Source organism: Astatotilapia calliptera, chromosome 4, assembly GCF_900246225.1.
Source record: "Astatotilapia calliptera chromosome 4, fAstCal1.2, whole genome shotgun sequence".
Classification (NCBI taxonomy): Eukaryota; Metazoa; Chordata; class Actinopteri; order Cichliformes; family Cichlidae; genus Astatotilapia; species Astatotilapia calliptera.
This window is the reverse complement of record NC_039305.1, coordinates 12,879,736-12,901,566: the sequence shown is the minus strand read 5'-3', so window position 1 is coordinate 12,901,566 and position 21,831 is coordinate 12,879,736. Positions and strand designations below refer to the sequence as shown.

General features: G+C 41.0%; 2 protein-coding genes across 2 annotated transcripts; both read right to left on the bottom strand.

Moving 5' to 3' along the window:
- Nucleotides 1-1,082: 1,082 nt before the first annotated feature.
- LOC113020680 (dual specificity mitogen-activated protein kinase kinase 6-like) lies at nt 1,083-13,794 on the bottom strand. The gene is made up of 12 exons (XM_026164844.1): nt 13,635-13,794; nt 10,076-10,145; nt 9,894-9,942; nt 9,683-9,796; nt 7,161-7,280; nt 6,946-7,062; nt 5,891-5,942; nt 5,668-5,795; nt 5,327-5,404; nt 3,586-3,725; nt 3,300-3,345; nt 1,083-3,034 (listed from the first exon to the last, which is right to left on the bottom strand). The coding sequence occupies exons 1-12, from the start codon at nt 13,651-13,653 to the stop codon at nt 2,957-2,959; spliced, it is 1,011 nt and encodes a 336-aa protein (XP_026020629.1). The 5' UTR covers nt 13,654-13,794; the 3' UTR covers nt 1,083-2,956.
- Nucleotides 13,795-14,912: 1,118 nt separating this feature from the next.
- On the bottom strand, nt 14,913-18,653 carry btbd17b (BTB (POZ) domain containing 17b). The gene is made up of 3 exons (XM_026164843.1): nt 18,144-18,653; nt 16,494-16,779; nt 14,913-16,193 (listed from the first exon to the last, which is right to left on the bottom strand). The coding sequence occupies exons 1-3, from the start codon at nt 18,229-18,231 to the stop codon at nt 15,119-15,121; spliced, it is 1,449 nt and encodes a 482-aa protein (XP_026020628.1). The 5' UTR covers nt 18,232-18,653; the 3' UTR covers nt 14,913-15,118.
- Between the last annotated feature and the right edge of the window lie 3,178 nt (nt 18,654-21,831).

The following is a 21,831-nucleotide window of genomic DNA, read 5'->3' as shown; positions in this document are numbered from 1 at the left end:
TCTCAATTTGTTTTCGCTAAAAAACAGGGTTTATTTTTTGTAAAGAAGGTCTGGTGGCCCTAAAATGTAAAATGTTGAGTAAATTATGTGTTAATGTGTTGGTCTTAAGTAAAACTAAGGTGTAACACTGAATTGATTGACAATTTATACTTTTTACTTTAAAAAACAGTCAAATGAAGTGGGGACATTTTTGACCCCTGAGGACCACCAGTGTGATTATTTGCTGCCATTAAAAAAATTTAAATGGTTCAAAAAAAAGAATTCTCACTAAAGTTCAACATACAGCACTCTATAGTTATTCAGATAGTCAAAATTATCTAAACAATTAAATATTTAATTTTCTTGTTTTATTTTCGCTAAAAAACAGGGTTTATTTTTTGTAAAGAAGGTCTGGTGGCCCTAAAATGTAAAATGTTGAGTAAATTTTGTTTTAATGTGTTGGTCTTAAGTAAAACTAAGGTGTAACACTGAATTGATTGACAATTTATACTTTTTACTTTAAAAAACAGTCAAATGAAGTGGGGACATTTTTGACCCCTGAGGACCACCAGTGTGATTATTTGCTGCCATTAAAAATTTATAAACGCTTGAAAAAAAAAATTCTCACTAAAGTTCAACATACAGCACTCTCTAGTTATTCAGATAGTCAAAATTATCTAAACAATTAAATATTTAATTTTCTCAATTTGTTTTCGCTAAAAAAACAGGGTTTATTTTTTGTAAAGAAGGTCTGGTGGCCCTAAAATGTAAAATGTTGAGTAAATTTTGTGTTAATGTGTTGGTCTTAAGTAAAACTAAGGTGTAACACTGAATTGATTGACAATTTATACTTTATACTTTAAAAAACAGTCAAATGAAGTGGGGACACTTTTGACCCCTGATGGCTCACATTGTATGCAAATCGGGAGGACATTATGAGGGTTAAGGCAAAAAGTTGTAGTCCGTGTCCATCTTTGACACACTGTTTGATTAAATGTCACTCCAAACAACTTTCTAACTTTAAACTTCAGAGCTGTACCGTAATGCCTGCATTACCCTTGGAAGGTTTTATTGGTACACATGCAGGAATAATGACATGAAAGTTAGTTACTGAACAATAAAGCATTTATTTATTAATTTTTTTTGTCTGTCCGTAGTTCAAGTTTGTCATTCCCACCCAGTGAAGAGGTGGCAAATAGAGTGAAGGAATAAGAGGTAGAGCAAGTGTTCCATTCTCATTGTGATCAGCGTAAAAGCTCACTTTTACACACCAAGGGAATGGCCATGCAAAGAAGGCCGAAAAAAAAAAACGAAAGAAGAAAAAAAAAAAACCCCACAGCAGCTTCTTTGTGGTGTTGCTAGCTTTTCCCTTATTCACAATCATAAATACTCCTAATTCACTGACTTAAAAGGTAGCACTACAGTGTAAACCAGAGGGGCAGCGAGTACTAGCCATGAACTGAGGCCCGGCAGTTATCGCCACCATCAATACCATCACCATCTCAGTCTCTTAACACTTGGGGGTGGGGAAACTGCCACATAACAAGGGCCTCTTGCTGTGTGCACATGGAGCTCTGCATAGGATGGTCTGAGAGAAACAATGATGGCTGCCCACCATGGACTTAAAAAAAAAATAAAAAAATTAGGATCTTGGTCCAGTACTCATGAAGATGACCAGGGGGAGGGGGGAACAAGGGGGGGTGTCATCTTTGAGTACTGATAGGAGAGCGCAGAAACCTGAATGGTGGAGCACATCAGTCCTGGCCCAGTCAGCTTGCCCTGTGAGTTTTGTGTGCATGCGTGTCACACTGCATTAAAACAAACTAATCCAACCACTCTACCATTCATCTACACCGGGACAGGTTGGGACAGTGTCATCTTACATTTATAAAGAAAAAACAAAGCAAAGATATTTACATCTTCCAAACATAAATTATTTCCCTAACATACTGCCTGTGTAAGGCATAAAAAGATCTCTAAAACAAAAACAACCAGAGTCAATAAGATAAGAAGGAACTGAGACGAGGAGGGGGTGGGGTTAAAAGGGTGGTTGAGGGGGGGGGAACAAAACAAAACACAGGAAAGAACAAATGCAAAAAAGAACACAAATTATTTAATGCAATAAGTCATGAGAACGATTTGCAAAATGGCACATAGAAGACGAAGCTGTGAGCTTGATTAGGCAAACCCCTGAACACCACCAGGCAGTAACAATGGCAGCACAGGAGCCAACTCTGTAATACCCAAAAAAAAACACAATGCGGGGAGGGGCCCACTGCATGGATCAGATCTGTGCGACTCGACTTATCCAGAATATGACCTTTGACATTTCTTGCGTTTTGTCTCAGCTCCGGAGCCTCCCACACAGCCTGGCCCGCAACAACTGGAGCCCCTGCACTGATCAATCACACGTGGGCAGCAACCAGGTCAGACCTGATCCGAGCTGACCAGTAAGGCCCTAGTGTGGTAAAATTCACACTTTTCAATGAGCTACAGTATTGAAACGGATACAAACGGATATGCAAATATAGCTTTCAGTACAAGAACAGCATACACATTAACTGATGGTTTTGCAGATATAATTGAAAGTATGCATAAAATATGTCACAAACAAATAAAGGCTGGCTCTGTCTGCTTTAGAGAAAGAGTTAAAATAAGGATTTTTTGGAGGGGGACTGAACAAGATAAGAACAACAAATTGGGGTGAGTTCATATTTGTCGTACTGCATAACTGCTCACACAGGAAGCTTGGGAAGAGTGAATTAAAACCTCTCCAGTTGACCGTACAAGTTCATATCACCACTGCTGTCCAACTCCAGTGCTGTTGGGCTGCTGTCAGTCTTTGGGTCACCCCCTTTGTTGTGTGTGGGTGCATGAGTCTGTCATTCCAGTGAGTTTTCACAAAAAGGTAGGCCATAGGTTCGTTTGCTGAGAGGTCCCGCCTATCCCCGATGAGGCGGAGCCTGGAGTGACCACATCAGTCATCCAGGATGACCTTGACGAAACTGGCCACGTCTGTCTCTTTGGAGTCATGCAGGGTGAAAAATGGATGTTTCTGCATACATATAAATAGAAAATACATAATGTTTCAGAATGGCAGGAAAACATTCTACTTACAGCTCTCTTGTTATTTACATGTTAAATGCACATAATTTAACAGGTTTGTTGGGTTAAAAGAACAAGGCTGCCCTCTTGTGGACAAAAAAAAGAATGAGACACTGATCTTCATGGCAGGAATGCTAATGGCGGCAAAACTGCTTGTTACATGACAGGTGTTTAGAATTTTTGAGAAAGTGATCAAATATTTACAAACAACTAACCATCAATTCTGTATAAGCCGGTCGTTCATTGGGCTTCTTTCTTAAGCTGTAAAACAAAAGAAATGCAAAAGTGAGAAAAATAATAACAATTTTATACAAAAACTATACAAAAGAAGCACTAAAATGTGTGAGCATGGTCTCATGTCCTGTTACACACAGAAACACTCTCCTCCACCTCTTTCATTAAACAAACGGCAAACACTGACCCCTGCTGGATCTCAGTGTTTACTTCCTGTTTTTTTTTTTAAAGCACAAGGTAATGATTGCCATCTAAGGTGAAACTCACCACTGAGAGATGAAATCTACAAACTCTGGGGAGAAACGGTCAGCAGGCAACTGTGGAGAAGGTTCATCCACCACCTGTTTGAGCTGTTGGAAGGGAGTTCCCCATGACTCGTAGGGAAATTTCAAAATGGCCAGTTCAATCTAGGAAGAAAAGAAAGGAGAATTCAACAAATACTGTACTCATTACAGCTCAACTTCATGATTACATGTTACATGTACTGGTTTACTTTCATGTTTGCAGAAACTCAGCACATTTTGCAAAATTTCTTTCTACAGAATTTGAATTTTGCACAATTGGAAACTTTTATTACGCTCACTGGCCACTTCATTATGTACACCTGTTCAATTGCTCACCAATACAAATATCTAATCAGCCAATCACATGGCATCGGTGCATTCAGGCACGTAAACACTTCAAACCAAGCATCAGAACTGGATGGACATGGCTGTTGGTGCCAGACAGGCTGGTTTGAGTATTTAAGAAAACACTCCCGATCTATGGAACAAAAAAAAAAAAAAAAAAAATCCAGCAAGCATAAGACCATAGTGGAGGCCACTCCTGTCAGTTAAGAACAGGGAACTTAGGGTACAATTCACACAGGCACACCAAAATTGAGCAATAGAAGATTTCTACTTCATCATTCGATGGTAGGGTCAGAATTTGGAGGATCCTAAAAGTGTTGCACTGGATCCCTTTGAATCAACTGAGCAGCATTAAAATGCCACAAACCACCAGAGTATTGCTGCTGACCATTTTTATCCTGTTATGATCTTCTGATGCTTCTTCCAGCAGAATAACTTGACATGTCACAAAGCTAAAACCATCTCAAGTTGGTGGTTGAACAGGACAAATGGCTTCCACAGTCACCGAGTCTCAATCCAACAGAGCATGTTTGGTGCGTGGCGGAACGGGAGATTCATTTCAAGGATGCAGAGCTGGCAAATCTGCAATAACTGTGACGCCAACATGTCAAGACGAACAAAATTCTCAGAGGAATGTTTCCAGCACTTTGCTGAAAAATTAAAAAAATGGTTTCATGCAACATAAAAAATTGATTTAAAAAAAATTTAATCAGCATTTGTCTTGAATTAGACCAATTTTTACTGAGAAGCCTGAGATGCATCCTTCATGTCAGAGCAATCAGATTTAGGAGTGAAAGTAAAAACGAGTTAATAAAAGTTCTAGCAATCTGTAAGCCATTTTATATATTAATTGAAACCACCATGAACTACTATTATCAGCCGAATGAAATGGAATCCGTGTGGCTCGGTTATCAAAAGCGTAACGGTCACCATGACTCAGCATTAGCTGGTAGCATTGTATCTCACCAAATGGTTAGTTACACAAATCAACCCGAGGAAGCCTGCCATTGTTTGCATATTCGTTCTCATGATTTCTGACAAGAAAATTGAGTTTATCATTTTATTTTTGTGACATATTAACTGCTCTGATTGACAGGACAATGGACAGATGATTACATAAAACTGAACCAACATTGTGAGTGTGGTGGTTGCCATCTGTGTGACTGGTGTGGATCCAAAATAAAGTCGAAGCAGCAGAGCACATAAAAGCGTTCATCATCTAACAGAAAAAGGACGGTTTGCAACCTTTAAAAGTGGTTTTATCCGCATGCGAGTAAAAAGGTAAGTCAGTGGATGCTACGAGGCAGCACTACTTTTTGAAAACATTTCTTTGCGTGCAGGTAGAAAAGATTCAAATTTCCATGTACAGCTCCGCTCACCATTGTGATACCGAGGCTCCATATGTCCGACTTGACACTGTAGCCTTTCTGGTTGAGGTCAGGGTTGATCCGCTCAGGCTGAAAAAGAAAACATTAAGAACAGATAAGTGGTACAAATATTTGATCATTACTTTTCTATTTTTTTTTTAATAAACGAATTTAAAAAATGAATCTCAAAGTCAGACATGAATTAGAATCATTGAACATTCTGAAGTATCCAAAATAGGAAAACTTTCAAGACTATTTCAAATAATGCTCTGGTTTTGTGAGCTGACATTTCAGGGAGGATGTCTGAAAGCTTAGACTGTTGGGCAGCAGAGGCTCTGACAGTCCTCACTCACCGCCATGTAGGGCTTGCAGCCTGCATCCATCGTTTTAGCCACTGAATCCACCAGGTGGCCACTAATGCCAAAGTCGCACATCTTCACTTGGCCCAAGGTGTTGATCAAAACATTGGAGGGCTTTACATCTGGTGAGAAACATAGTTAAGAGTGTAAGAGAGCACATACAAGACTAAAAATGATGAGAAAAATCTGTACATTTGTGATTTGATCTTTTGATTACCTCTGTGTATCACTGACAGGTTACGGTGCAGATGTTCTAATGCCTTTACAATCTGTAGAATAAATAACAAAATTTCAGAAAAAGAATATATATATATATATATTATGTGTTATGCTAGGGCAAAAGGATATGGTGATTTGCAAATGATTCATACCTAACATTTATTTGAACATAAAACATATCTGATATGGAAAATTTACAAACAGGAGGTTGCGTTATGCTCATTTACAATTTGATGCAAACAAGTTTGAAAAAAAGTTGTGCATTCTCCCACTGTGCTGCATAACTTTTAATGGTAGTGTTTGGTCTGTGTGTGTGTGTGTGTTGTGGAAACAAAGAGACCAAATTGTGTAGTTCTAAAAACAATAATGTCACAATAATGTAACAGTTCAGTGCCACGTTTATTGTGTTTGTTTTCATAATTCAACAAAGTTTCTCATGAGTCTTTTAAAAAGCTTCCTGAAGTCTTGCATAGCCCGTGCAGTGATTTCCACCACATAATCATATCTATTTTCAATGCAACACTGTGCTTTGCATAAACTTTATCACTCTTAAACTTCTCAGTTTTTTTTTTTTTTTTTAAAGGCTTCACAGCAATCAAACGAGGCTTATGCTCTGCAAAAAACACAAATTCAAATTTGCTGTTTAAACCATTTTCTTACTGTTGTATTTTTGGGGTTTTGCACACATCAAAGTTACGATTTTTTTCCAAATTGTACACATGCAGAAATGTAAAATGTTTGCAGAACTGGAGGGACTTGTGAGAATGTTCTGACAAACGCTTATCAGAGCATCCATACTGAGCATCTCAAACTGTAGCTCTGCCTGACTGGCGACCTCAAAGTGTGGCAAGATTCTGGAAAGTCTCTACGCCCAGCTGCTGTTCACCAGCAAAACCACAAACTGTCATTCTACTTATCTTCCTCTTAAAAAGAAAGTAAGCATTTGTTCTAGAGAAAAGGAAAGTGAGCTACTCCTTTAGAGTATTTGCATGCACATGTGCATCCACCTAATCTTAGTGATACTGGCTTTAAAATGTCGAGGACGTGACTTACTGCTACCGTGATCTTGCCCAAGATGTCCTCGGGAATAGTTCTGCCCTTCTCAATAACTTTCTTATAGAACTTATCCAAAGATGTGTCCATCAGTTCCATGCAGATCCAAACATCACCCTAAAAAAACCCAAGAAGATGATCGACCATTAATAAGGTGAGAAACACACAGTGCACAGCACAGTCATACACGAATGACGTTTAAACACTAGCTTCACCTCTCTGAATAGGGCGCCATAGAAAGTCACAGTGAAGAAGCAGTCCACGGTCCTCATGGAAATGTCCAGGTCCATCAGCAGCCTCTTCTGCTCCAGAGTGTTGACTGTGGCACGGATCCTCTGGTGACACAAATATCATAGATTTGCAGTTTCAGCACCATTCAATTTAGCTTTATTTACATAGTGCCAAGGCTCCACAACAGTCACCTAAAGGTGCTTTACATTAAGGTAGAGATGGCACGATACCACTTTTTTATGTCCGATACCGATACCGATATCATAAATTTGGATATCTGCCGATACCGATATGAATCCGATATAATGTTTTTTAATCAACAAAACTGTTTTTTTTTAAATATCTTGCTGCATTTTGTATAAGTTCATACTCAAGTTTAAAACAACAACTACCCTAAAGCTATTCTGTTATACCTATATGCAAAAAAAAAAATATTTCATAGTTCAGCAATACTGATCAATCTAATAAACTTAAACCTACACCATCCTCCCTATTCTGGTATTTTAAAGAGTACTTAGCGTAAATATTAAGCAACCTAACTAATAGGGTTCCAACTCCCAGCAACAACAAAAATAAATAAATAAAAAATAGGGAACCACCCCTCACACTCCACCTCATGATGCTTAATCGACGTAATCAACCTTAATTTGATGCAGTGTGAAAAAAAATGCACAGAAATCAATTATTTTTCAAGAAATATTAAATAGATTCAACATCTTTCTTCAACAAAATTGCAGACTGCACAGATGGTACCTTCCCAAAGGAAAAAGTACTATAGCTTACTAGGGTATATATATTAGACTTAATAGTCACTATATACAGTAATGGACTTCTATTCATTTTACATCAAATTAAAACTTTGGGTGTCAGATAATTATTTATTAAAAGCTTGACATTTTAAATGAGAATAAGAAAGAAAAGTATGTCTTTGTGCCCCCTTTTCCCTGTTCATGCCCTATCGGCCCCCCTGGCTAAACTTTGCTAGATCCGCCCCTGCACAGTTACCAGCCGTCAGCTACGTAGAAAAAGGTCCTCGAGTAGAAAGTAATAATAAATAAATTCTAACAACAGCTTATCAAGCTTAAACGTGCTGCTGTTGTTCAGCCGATGGTTTCCTCTTTCTGGTGCAAAGTGGGCCAAAAACAAACCAGAGAGACGGACTCGCGACAGAAAAGCCGATCAGCTGATCATTAAGCAGTTTCATGATTGAAGTAGCAGCCAGAAGAAGCAGTCGCTCCATATATCGTTTGGTAAGCTTAACGCAGGAATGCTTTACAAACATTCAGAGATGGACTTACACACTTGCTTTACTTCTCTCGGGGATAACTTTGTCGGAGATGAAATGCCGGGTTGCTAGCGAAGCTCCACATGCTATCCAGACCACCGACAGGTCCCGCATGCCACAGCCGCTCTATCACGTGATGCATACTGCTCCGACGTGCTAACGTTCTGAGGTGAGTTACGGCGTGTTGCAAGTTTTGTGAGGTGCTTTCATGATATTTAATGGATTGGATTAAATTTTTTATTTTTCTCCGATATCCGATCCAGTAATTTAGGTCAGTATCGGACCGATACCGATACGTAATATCGGATCGGTCCATCTCTACATTAAGGTACAGACCCAACAGTGTCTGACAGAAAATCCCAACAAGACTCGCTACAAGCAAGCACTCTGAAATGGTGATAAGGAAAATGTCCCTTTTAACAGGATGAAACCTTCAGAAGAACCAGGCACAGGGAGGGGTAGCCATTGACTGTGACTGGTTGGAGGATGAGGGAAAAAGAGATGGGACAAAACCCAAACTCAGGGAGCCAGAAGACAAAACTGCAATGGCATGCTGCAATGGTGCATAAACACAGGTAAGTGGAGAAGTGCTCAGTACATCACATGAAGTCCTGCAGCAGGCTGACTATATACCAGCATACATAAGGGGTGGTTAAGGGTCACTTGATCAAGACCTAATTATAAGCTTTATCAAAAAGGAAAGTTTTAACTCCAACCTTAAAAATAGAGAGCGTGTCCATCTCCCGAATCCAAACTGGGAGCTGGATCCATAGGAGAGGGGCCAGATAGCTGAAAGCTCTGCCTCCCATTCTACTTTTAGAAAAGTAAGCCTGCAGTCTCAAAGCAAAGTGCTCTGTTGGGGTAACATGATACTATGAGGTCTTTAAGATATGACACGGCCTGATTATTCAAGACCTAAGGAAAAGGATATCAAATTCAATTCTTGATTTAACAAGGAGCCAATGAAGGGAAGCCAATATGGGAGAAATCTGTAATAAATGCATGAACTCGGGCAGGTATAGCTTAAATCAAATTGTCCATGGCGCTCCTTATATCTACATTGCCCCTCAAACATTGAGTCACTGAGTTGGAAGGCTCCAAGTGTTTACAAGCTGAGGTCATATACCGGATACATCTATCACTTATATTAGCATTTTAAAAACACAGTGCATTTACAGAGATGATAAATCAGGTAGCCAGAGTAGTAGCTTTGCAGCCTACCTTGACAGCCATGATAACACCACTGGGCACATGTTTCATCTTGTCCACCACACCATATGCTCCCCTCCCCAGCTCTTCAATCTGCTCCAAGTCATCTGCCTTCACGACAAAGTTCTAGACCAAGAAGTGAAAAGTTTTGACATTGCATGTATTTAGCTCAGGAAAAATCAATAGAATTGCATGTTTCTGAGGAACACAGAGCCAGCTTTACCTTATCTCCAATTTTGACACAAGTTATAGAGTCAAGAGCTCGAGGGGGCCTGCAGGAAAACAGGAAATAAATAAGCAACAGCAATTCTATGCTCAGTTGTAATGTAACTGAGATTTATCAATCTATTTGAGCCAACTTTGAGAAGCATGGCTCACTATCTCAATATTAAAAAATAGCCTTACGCTGTTACTTCTGGTGGTGGCGTTGCAAAAACTTCTTTGGCCAGCTTCAGCCCATGGCTTTTCTTCCTCCCTTAAAGCAAAACCATTAAAACAAATGAATAAAACATTGCCATCTCAGTACGTGGTGATCAAGAAAACTGTATGCAGTAGAAACCACAAGTTGTATAATTAGCAGTCCTTCCAGTGGAGCAATTATTCATCTCTTCTTGCAAAACTTAAAAGGCTATTTGGCACTGAGTGTAAAGCTGCCATCGTCTGCACAACAAAATATGAAAATTGAGGTTCAGAATACTTCGTTTCAACTACTGCCTTTTTATTAATAATCCACATTTGCTTATTGATATGTTTTTTTTTTTAATTCCTTTTCTGTTCTCATAGTAAAGAGCACTTTAAAAGTCAATCACTTTGCTGTAGCCTTCCGCTTACGCAAACTAAAGCAAATGACCTGTTATCTAACTGGAGATTAGGTGTGCCCAAAGCTAAGGCCCTTCCATAGAGAGAAGGTGGACTAAATGACTAATCAGCACTGGTATGATGACTCAAATGAAGCGGGGGAGTGAGGGGTACAGTGGAATCAAGCCTTCCTTCCTGGCGTGTTTTGCGTGTTTAACCAATACAATCATTCCTTTTTTTCTTTACAAAAACAAATTCAAGTTCTTTGTACATTTTTTTGTTGTGTGGAGAGCAAACTATGGTCCAAACTCTGCAGCTGTGGGAGGTTCCTCCTCTAGTTCCCTGACAGCCACCCATTCATAAACACAGTTTACCAGCAGCCTCTGAGACTTCCCACAAGAGGCTGCGAGTCTCTGCCAGAATGACACAGCTACCGAGCTTACGAGGAACAACAAGGGCAGGAAAATAGCTTTCGACTCCTCTTGACACTTGTGTCGAGCATGCTCGCTCTTGTTCCAGGCTTGAGAGGAGAAACAGAAGACCTTGTTTACTTTTATCTGCGTGCGCTGGGACTGCGAGGCCATAGTTTCGCCCACTAGGATGTGACGTAATTGTTCTAACCATAGTTCAGAGAAACTAGTTCAATGTGCAAGTAAGTCACCTTCAGTTTTAGAAAGGAAAAACAGCAACAATTGGCGAAAACTTTGATTTTTTAGCTGTCGTTGTTACTTGCTTTCGCTGACTGAGTCACACCACTACAGTGTGGAGGAAGTATGTTTGGGTAAACCCCTCCTTTGGTAGCTCAAGCTGGAAGGGAAGTGAACTTTCTACAACGATTCTATAGCCAACCAATGAAACCTAGACACATCCATTTTGTGCTGCAACCCTAAAATAAGCCTGCAGTGTCTGGACAGACTACAGTAGTCTCATGTGGTAGGGAGAGATTGAGTGTGATTTACTCACACATGCTCGGTCAAAAATAGATTTTGCATTTCCTCTGCGTGGGATAAAGCGCGAGCACTCACAGTCTTCTGATGACCTGACAAATAAGACAAGCCTGTCCCCATGCAACAAAATTAGGGCAACATTACTGACAGATCTCAAATACCAAAGCTGATTTTAAGCTTTCGAATGCATTTAACAATGACCTCCTGCAGCAGGCGAAAAACTACCTAAGCAATAAGATATATGTGCATGTTGTAGTTTGAGTTATGTGGGAGTTATGTGCAGTGACGTTTCAGTGGCTTTGGAATATGATCTCCTGTCAGGTAGTCGTCCTGTTTGGGGACACAGCATGTGGTGTGCGGTGTGACCCTGTAGCAACCATAGGGCAGTGGGATATGAGTCACAGCCAGTCAGACGGGACACATCCGCTTAAACACTCAAAAACTGTCAGGACCCTTTGGGAAATATGAGGTCATTTCAGTTGGCTCGCTTGTTGTCCCTGTTGCAAACTGAGCCTCAGAGGACACAATAGTGCCATGACAATAAACACAGTCAAAGTATATCAAGCTGCACGTGGAATTAAAAAAAAAAAAAAAAATTATGGAAACAGACATTTTCTCAGAAATGCTCTGAATAGAGAGTGTTTCTAGGGAGGAAAAAATCCTAGTGCTTACCCAGAAACTTGTGCCTTTTTCAGAAGTAAACCATAAAAGGAACCATGCCAGTGTCTGCACTAAAGACTTGCTTTATAAGCAATTATTAGACCTATTCTGCATTATTTTTTTTTTCATACACAGGAAGATGTTCATTCAGGTCAACCACTACAAACAGTATATTGAATTCTTAGAAATCCAGTGATGTTCAGTGGAAAATACCCAGAGAACAGCAATGCTATACATAATGTGAACAAGAATTTCTGGATTGTGCATGGGATCAAAGTGCCAATAGCTGTGCAGCGAGTCACCATCAGGAAGTTCCAGCCTTAGAGTGGGTCCATATAAAGACAATGATGACTCATGCCCAGATAATCTTCCACACAACCCTATCAGTGTGTTAGAGAGAACCCAATCTCCAAACATGCCTCCACAATGCCATGCAGTGCTCTTAGACCCACACCGCCACTGACCGGGGAAAGTACAACTCCTTGTAGTGGCCAAAAGAAAGGAAAAAAATCCTTCCACAACCCGCTTTGCACGCAGTAATAAGAGCACAGAACCTGTGTAGCAGCTATCTGCTTGCAGCAAATGAACTGTCAACAGACTGCTGCAAGTCAAAACATGCTATAGTAGGCCAAAGGCTGAGACTGTCTGAATAGCACCCAGCCAATCTAACCCGGCCGTCTCAAAAACACCGAGCACTCCCAGTCTTGGTAACGCTAACGCGATAGTGTAATAACACAAGCGGTCAACTTGAGATGTAAATTGACATCATCGGTATGATCATCATCACGCACTGTGTGACGCAGAGGAAGAACCTTGACTTTTTTTTTCCCAAGGTGTGTGTTTTTTTTGTTTGTGATACTGGCCCTGGCTGCTTAGCCTCGCCGCCTGCTTTAAAAAGAAAAGAATTTCCACAGCGAGGGGGGAAAACTCCACAAACACACGCACAAAAAAATACAAAAGGTATTTTCACGGACGCGAGGCTAAAAATACCTTTTGCGCTAACAGACTGACCAAAACAAAAGGAGACGAAAAATAGATGATTCATAAGTCAGGAGAGAGGAGGGGGGTACTAAAAATATAAACACCTGTAATCCCAGTGTGCTCTACTTTACAGAAACACGGGAGGTAAGCGCAGCGTTGTGATTTCCAGCTGAGAGGCAAGTTTGGCGAAAGTCCTTTTTTGTTTTAAAAAAATGCTGTTAGCTAACCACAACACGGGAAGTTAAACGAAGCGACGCGGTGGTATTCTTTTAGCCATAATACTAATCACATAAAGTATAGAGTGGAAGCGCCTTCAATATGTTAGTGATGAATACGCTACCACGAGATACCAGGATGTCAGGAGTGGGTATAACGATAGGAAGCTGAAGAAGAGACCTGCTGGCTAGCTTCTTTTCCCTCTTCTCATACATGCAGCTCTCCACCTGGTAAGGTTACATTTCCTATACAAAGCTAGCTAAAATACTTCCCCACAAACTGCCCGTCGGCGTTTCCAATAAATGCACGGCTATTTATTTACTTAAGTATTTTTTTAAAGAGAGCAAAACAAAGACACTTACCTCCTTTGGACAGAGACATTTCCCCTTCGCTTTGATGAGGGGGAAGGGAAGCACAAAGACTTTTGCCTTTCTTTTTTTTTTTTTTTTTACTCCCTCCCTCCCTGCATTTACTCTTACACCCGCTCAGTATATCGCTGGCTTGTGTTGCAAGAGCTAGCAGCGATTAAAAACGAGTCGCCTCGTCTTCGTGCAAGCTTTGCGCTTCAATCGCCAGCTTTTAAGATCCAAAATCGGTTAGCAGACGAATGCACAACTTTAAATAAAGTCGCAGAGTTCGCGTTAGTTTGCTAACAAAACCTGCAGGGTGGCCAAAGTCTGACAGCTGAAGGTTCCGATGACGTACGTCCGGCCGCGCGCAAAGCATCACGAGGACTGTAGTTTCCAGGCAATTTCCCGGTAATCTAAGACCCCCCCCCCCCCCCAAGGAAAAAAAAACCACACGAAAAGATTACCTTAATTTTAGTTTATCAAAGTTTATTTTGGAAATCCTTACTAGTCACCACATACATTTCTTTTCTAATTGTGTTTTCTCATACAGATTTTTTTATTTGTTCCAGGAGAATCACACAGGGACTTTCTTTAAAAGATAGGCAACATTCAAGTGTAACAATAAAAAGAAGAAGAAGAAAAATAAATTAAAATTGCTGCAATTATCCTAAAGTCTCTACAGTCTTGCAAGTCAACTATATTATTCTAAGGAACACTCATAATGGGATTTCACTTCAGTTTCCACTGTTTGGCATGCAAGATCCAAACAGGAGCATATCACAGGAATTGGGTGCCATGTAGTAAATGTTTCATTACAGAGTACTGGATGAGAAAATGCATAAAAGTAAGCTCAATAACATTTTTATTTTAAAGGAAAACGTCTACTGGCCTATTAAAAAACATATTCTTCGTATTCTTTTTCTTTTACCTTTTCCCGTTAGGGCTCACTACAGCAGATCATCCACCTCCATCTCATCTTCTCCCTAGCATCCTCCTCTACCACACCAACCCTCTGCATGTCCTTCACTACATCTAGAAATCTTCTCTGTGGTTTAATATTTTCCTTCTCTCTGGTAGCTCCATATTAAACACCCTGATGAAGCCACTATCACTCTGTTCTAACCATGTCAGCCTTGCTTCTCTTACTAGATCACATAGATTGAATACATTTAAGGGGAAAACTGCCACACAAAAACAGATAAATACAGTACAGTAACACTGTTTCTCAATATGGATGAAAACATGAAAAACCCATCATCATTACTGTAATAATCACTGCTGAGCAGTTTATGAGCTGTTATTTTGAGTCCTTTATTTTATGAGACAAATCTTTTTCTTACTAGTTGGAAGACAAGAAAATGCACAAACTAATCAACACTGGAATTGTCACAGATCTGACACATACACATGTATTGTGATATGAGTGTACTTTGGAATATGTGCATGTGATTGTGTGGGTGGATCACTGATGATGAGGCCTCAGTGAATTCCTGTTTTTACTTCCTGGCAACAAGAAGGGTATGGTAGAGAGGTTTTATTACAATGTGCAGATAGAGGGAGCTGTCAATCAGGTATTCGGATGCACGCCGCTGCAGATCAGCATCCAGCAGAAAATCCCCAGCTTCCTCTGTGCTTTGGTGGAAGTTGTAGACATGCTTGACCACCACTTTTCCCTGCTGCTTTGTCATTACAATCACCGTCTTCTGGAAACTCACGCCGGCAAAGTCAGGGCTTGAAGTGGCTGGTGTTACAATGATGCGAGGTCGACCTCCCTCCGTGCGGGTGGGCTGCATAGCACCCAGTTCGGTATAAGTTGACCTGGCACTGAGCGGGAGCCACCGAGGTGAGAACAGGGCGTTCCATGTCACTCTCTTACTGGAGTCATGGCCACTGGGTCCAAGCTGGGTCTGGAAGCTGAAGCTCCGGTCGTCACGGGTGGGGTTGTTTATGATCCAAGGTGATCCCCAGGCAGAGGACAGGTAGTTACGGGGAGTAAAAATACTGCAGTTGACATCAAAGTACTTGGCAAGCTGGATAGGCGAGGCAGAGTGAAATTGGAAAGCTAGATAGAGGAGATCACGGATTGACTCATAATACTTCACCATGAGGGGGGAATGTTTCTGAAGACGGAAGAGATGCTGAGGGTGGATCATGCCATATCGAACGGCCCTCAGGGCACTCTCCACTGTCATACGAACAGGCTGGTTCTGGTTAATCCATCCCTCCAGTGCCTCGTAGAGTTCCAGCTCACTCTGCAGAATGAGGTCAGAACGCTGGAGCAAGGAGAGGAGAAGATCTTCACTGATGAAGCCCCATTCTCTGCTCTGCAGCACAGAAGACAGGTTCCAGGACAGGTACTGCAGACAGCTGTCCCGCAGGGTTATGTCCCCAATTTGTAGAGCATAGTTGTACCAACCAACCACGTGGCCTGTGGGTGAATCACTGGAGAGATGTTGAGTCATATATTGGGTCAAACCCTCCTGCAAGCCCCACACATGGTACTTGCTTGCCAACTTATGTAGAGAAATAGCCTGATCTAGCCGCAGAGAAATATCACCACAGTACAGATACCTGCAAAGAGATTTTTTGAAAGCATTGTTAAAAGAAAGGAACATTTCTGTGGGGCATACTATATTTTGAATCTTTTTTTCTGCACGCATCTGAGTCACTGAAAAAAGCCCACACTCTCTGATTTTAGACTGCAAGCCTCAAAGAGCAAGTGTAATTTTAGAATAGAGATGGAGATGGAGCATTTTACTTATCTGAAAAGAAAGGAAAAATAGGAAACGTGTCTATCTTTTTAGTCATCAACGATATGACCCAGTAACAAATCAGTCTCAATAAATCGTGGCATCTGACAGTCCCGCTCACCTGACAAACTTCTCAAAGATGGCTGCACAGTCAGGCGTCTCCCTCAGAACCACAGAGCTGGTGTTGCGGCTGAGCAGCAGCTCCTCAAACACATCACTCTGCAGGGTAAGAACCAGGCTGTGTGCCTGGATCACCTTCACTTCGTCCGTGTTGATGGTCTCCACACGGAGAGTGACATCACTGCCGTTTCCCAGGGCCAGCAGGGTCTCCATACGATGCACTAAATTCATAGTATGATTTAGCACTGTGGCTCCACTATCCAATGCCACATCATGCTTCAGGGCAGCTGTGGGGAAAAAATAGTGCAAGATGATTTCCACTTCTCAGAAACTCAACAATCACTTGAGCTTTTTTTTTTTTTTTTTTAAAGAAAATGTATTATTCATCTCTGATTACAGATTGATTCTTTCTCTATCTTTTTCTTACAAGTTAAATCATATCTGACACATCTAGAACTGGAATAGCACACCTCTTTCGACTAAACCACAACTGGCAAAATGCGCCGGGGGGAAAAGCAGACTTGCACATCCTTCTCTACCTCTCTTCTCAATTAATAGGGAGCGAGAGCAACAAGCCAGGTGGCTGACTCAGACAACATCAGATACCAGGTGCACCAAAATGAATCCTGAGTTTGCAGCCCCATTGCAGATGGATTCTTCTATGGGTCCTCTTGAGCATAAATACAAGTGGCACATACTGGAGAATCATACATGAAAGACTCAGCATGAGAAGTCGCTGATTCCATTCTGCTCTGCCACAGCCATCAGCAGCCTTCTTGGCCTGTTAACTGGGGGTTTAATGAGACACAAGGGGGAGCACACTTGGCTTCCCGGGATGCATCACAGTCTTTATTTCTCCACTGCAATCAAGAGCTCCCACTTCAAAGTAACATTTTTCCAATTAGCCAGCCAGCACTGTGATCCAGCTGAGTATATGGGAGTGTGTATTGACAAATGATTCTGGCATGGTGTGATCAATTAAAAAATATAAATCCCAAGACCCACAATGGCTGTTACATCTTTTTGCAGAATTTCTTTAGAAAAAGAATAACAAATGTGAAATTCAGTTAAAAGTAGACAACTTAAAAAGTAGTGCCTCTTCTACTAAAGCTTGAAAAAAGCTATCAGAATCAGAATCAGAATCAGAATCAGAATACTTTATTGATCCCTGGGGGAAATTATTTATCAACATGAATTGGTTTATACACATTAATAAATAAGAATTAAATGAGTCTGTGTACACACATCAAACAGCAGCATAATGTGGCCTTCGATAACTTTTGTCACAATCAGCCCTTCTTTTAAGGAGTAGAGGAGATTTCCCTCTCAGCACTTGTACTCTGCTGTACTACTGTGCTGGCACAAAGCCTAGTGGCAAATGGACTTGCCCGTCTTTCACTGCACCCGGCACACAAACAGATGAGGACAGGATGAGTGGAACAGATAAATACCCCTCCTTTGCCCTGAGGCTGGGCACGAGCCACACATTCATGATGTGCCCTACTACCCATGACTGTATGGGGGGAGCTGGACTGAAATAGAACAATACAGCTTCCCTTAGAGTGTAGGATGTGGGGAAAAAAAAGATGTAAAGGCAAGAAGACTCTTTAGTAGCAAAATTCAAACTACTGATTTTAATTTGCTATCTTACCTCCGCTAACTGTGACAGAGTGGATCAAGAGTAGCAGGGTGCCCACACAGACCCAGGCAGGAATCTCTTGTTCACATGAGCGTACCATATCTTCTTAGTTATTCCCTCCTTCTCTTCCTTTGTCCTTTTCTCCACTCTTCCGTTCTTCCTAACCCTTCTTCTTCTCACTGCTTTGCCTTTGTCGTATGTGTGTGCAGAAAGGTGTGTTGCCCTGTGTGATGCCCGGTTCCCTGTCCTGGACTCTTTATGTAGGACGCTGGCCTTTCCCCAGCGCATCTCACAACCCCACGGACTCCATTGATTGGTGGAATCTGGCAGGGGCGTTGCTATAGCGACAGCTTTGATTTTGAATTTCTCCCTTTTGGATGTTACATGGCATTGATCTGCAACACCGGGCCAGCCAAGGACTCAGCTTAATGTTTTTTAGTTTAAAGTCAGTGGGGGTTAGCCACTATTAAGAATCAATAACAACACAGTTTCACATTTTAATGGCACTTAAACTGCAGCAGATCTCTGGGCTGAAAATGTTCTTTTATGGTACCTAAGTTCAGTATAATCAGAGCTGTGTAATTTATCAGTTAATTACTGCAGGTTGCATTGAGACTATCTGTCAAAAGTAATTGAGTTTCTAATGTGTGTGACCAACTGCAGTTAATCAAATTTCGTAATCCATTTATTAGACCATTTTTCAGCTGAGTGCAATTATTTCTTTGATGGCATGTTAATCATACTAATGTGAGGATAATTTCATTGGTGCTGGGTCTGCGCATCAATTTGAGGCAAGCTTTGTCTATCAAACTCAAGTGCCAATCAGGACTTTTTTTGCATGTGCTTTGGAATTTCTGCTCTTCGTCAAAGGGCATGTAAAATAAGCTTTTATGAGACTTCCCAGTGCATCATTAAGTACTTGTAAAACTTTTTCCCTTTTCTTCCTTTTCAGGTGCACTCAGTGCACCACAAAGTGTGGCGTACTTATTGAGAGTATCTAGTATAAATACCAGCTAGATATGGAGGTAATGGTTTGCTGCTTGCAGGGAACATACTAACCTCCCATCTATAAAAATCAATATTAAATGCTATAATGATTCAAAAGTGAGCTAACCACGTGACAGTAGAGAATTACAAAAAACACAGAGTAGGTGGGGTACACCTATATTCAGTAGGTTCTGATGTAAGATAGCAACCATGACAACAATACATAATTCCTTCAATCATGTCCCCTGGGTTCAAAGAGATGTTTGCATTCTCATCTAAATTAACCTTTATTTAACACTCAGCTAGTACTGAACTGCTTGTCAGTGATGGGTCTTTCAATACTGAGATCTCTGCTAAACTATTCTTGAAATATATAGATTGGGTGTTTTTTGATCATTGCAAGATCATTAGTTGCGATATTCAGTGAAATAGAACAATGTGATGAGTGTTTTTAAAAATTATGCCCATCTACCTACTTTGGGAAAGACGAGGAGAGCGGCCATTTCAGATGGAACTGGGTTGTGGTGAAGTGCTGAGGGCTGCCAGGCTGCAATAAAAATGCAGGAGAAGAGATGTCCTGTGAGACCCAAACCTGAGCCACTTCTATGAATAACCTGACATGTTCTCAAAGGAGAGCAGTGCAGCTGAGGTGTCCTAATGAGGTCTGCTGCAACAAACTGGACAAGACAATACAGACAGGGTACAGGATTATATATGGTAGCATCTCATCATCTCAGTCTGTTTTAGCTTTAGACAGAAAATATAGACATCACACTGAGACTTATGTCAACTACTCAGCCTGTTTTGTTGCATGTAAATATTATGAATATTTTTATGTATTAACTGGGTTTCGCTTGGTTTACCAGTTCAGGAACTTGGTATATGCAAGCAGAATTCACAGTAAAGTAGGCCTAAAGCTCTGAAAAGTGCATGTCCTTCATTTAGGTCACATTGCTTTCTCCTTCGATCTAACCTCCTATTAAGAATCTGAGCGGACCAAAATGCAAAAGGATGGATTGACAAACTGCTGGATTTGTGAGAGCACCCCTGGGGACAAGATCCATTGAGAGATCAATGCACCATGGGGGGCTCCATCACGCAGTATAAACAATAAGTTAAGTACAGGCTGGATGCCAGAGCCGGCTTTAGCAAGGTGCCCTGGATGACCTTACCCTTGTTCTAAACAGGGAGGGAAAGCATCAGTTAGCCAGGGTTTCAAACAAGACAGTCATGAATTTTCAAAAAAAAAAAAAAAGTTAAATGAATGTAAATGCATAAAACTTTCAGATGCTTTAATGCACAAAAGTTGACTATTTCTGAGCAAGAATATGAATTACGTCTAAGCAGATAGAGACAAATTCAGAGACAAATGAGATGACTCCACTCAGGCACGTCTGCTGGACCAGATGGGGTGAGTCCCCATGTCCTCAAGGCCTGTGCAGTCTTTTATAAACTGTTCATGATGAGTCTGAGTCTGCAGAGGGTCCCATTACTGTAGAAGACGTCATGCTCTGTTCCTGTACCAAAGATGCCACGTCTCAGTGGCCCCCATTACAGACCCGTGGCACTGACTTCCCATGTCGTGAAAACCCTGGAAAGACTTATCCTTGAGCAGCTCCCACCTATTGTCAGACCATATCAGGATCTGCTTCTGTTCGCTTACCAGCCCCACCTCGGAACTGAGGACACCATCATCTACCAATTGTGTCTATGCCCATCTGGACGAGCCGGTGAGTACTGTGAGGATCATCTCTTTCGATTTTTCCAGTGCATTCAATAGTATCAGGCCAACCCTCCTGGGTGATCAGCTGACAGCGATGCAATAAATGCCTCTCTTGTGTCCTGGATTGTTGAGACTTCAGCCACCATAGAGACCTGCCATCTTTAGAAGTTTTCTGATGACTCTGCGGTGGTTGGATGCATTAGTCAGGGTGATGTGATGGAGTACCGGGCTGTGGTGGACTCCTTTTTGTCATGTGGTTCGAGCAGAATCATCTGCAGTTCAACGTGACAATACCAAAAAAATTGATTGTGGACTTTAGGAGGACCAGGAAACCTGTGACCCCCTGTTTCAATCCAGGGGGTCGATGTGGACAGTGTGGAGGGCTGTAAATACCTCAGAGTACACATAGATAATAAACTAGACAGGGTTAAAGTGCCAGTGCACTCTACAGGAATGGAGTCACCTCTATTTTCTGAAGCGGCTGAGGTATTTTAACATTTGTCATGATTTTCTCTGAGGTAGGCAGGTTGACTCAATAAATCTGATCTGCAAGGCCAGGAATTTTGTGGAGATACAGCTGGACTCCCTTAAGGTGATTTCGGAAAGGCGGATGTTGTCCAAGATAAGGACAATGCTTGACAATACCTCCCATCCACTCCATGACATGCTTGCAAAGGAGCAGGTTCAGTGAGAGGCTGAGATTACCCAAATGCAAGACTGAAGAACACAAGAAATCACTCATCCCTGTACAACTCCTCCATCTAATGCACAGTACACAGTACAATAGTTGCAAAGTTTTATAGTTTTCAGTTTAGGGTAAAATGTCAATCATATATATTTAATCTTGATAATATTCTGGATATTTCTAATTGAGCTATTTGTATATATTAGAGCTATTTCTTATATTTAACTTTGAAATGTATTTTATTATTTAATTTAGTTCAGTCTGTTCTGTACTTACTGTAACTATATAATTTCCTTTGGGATTAA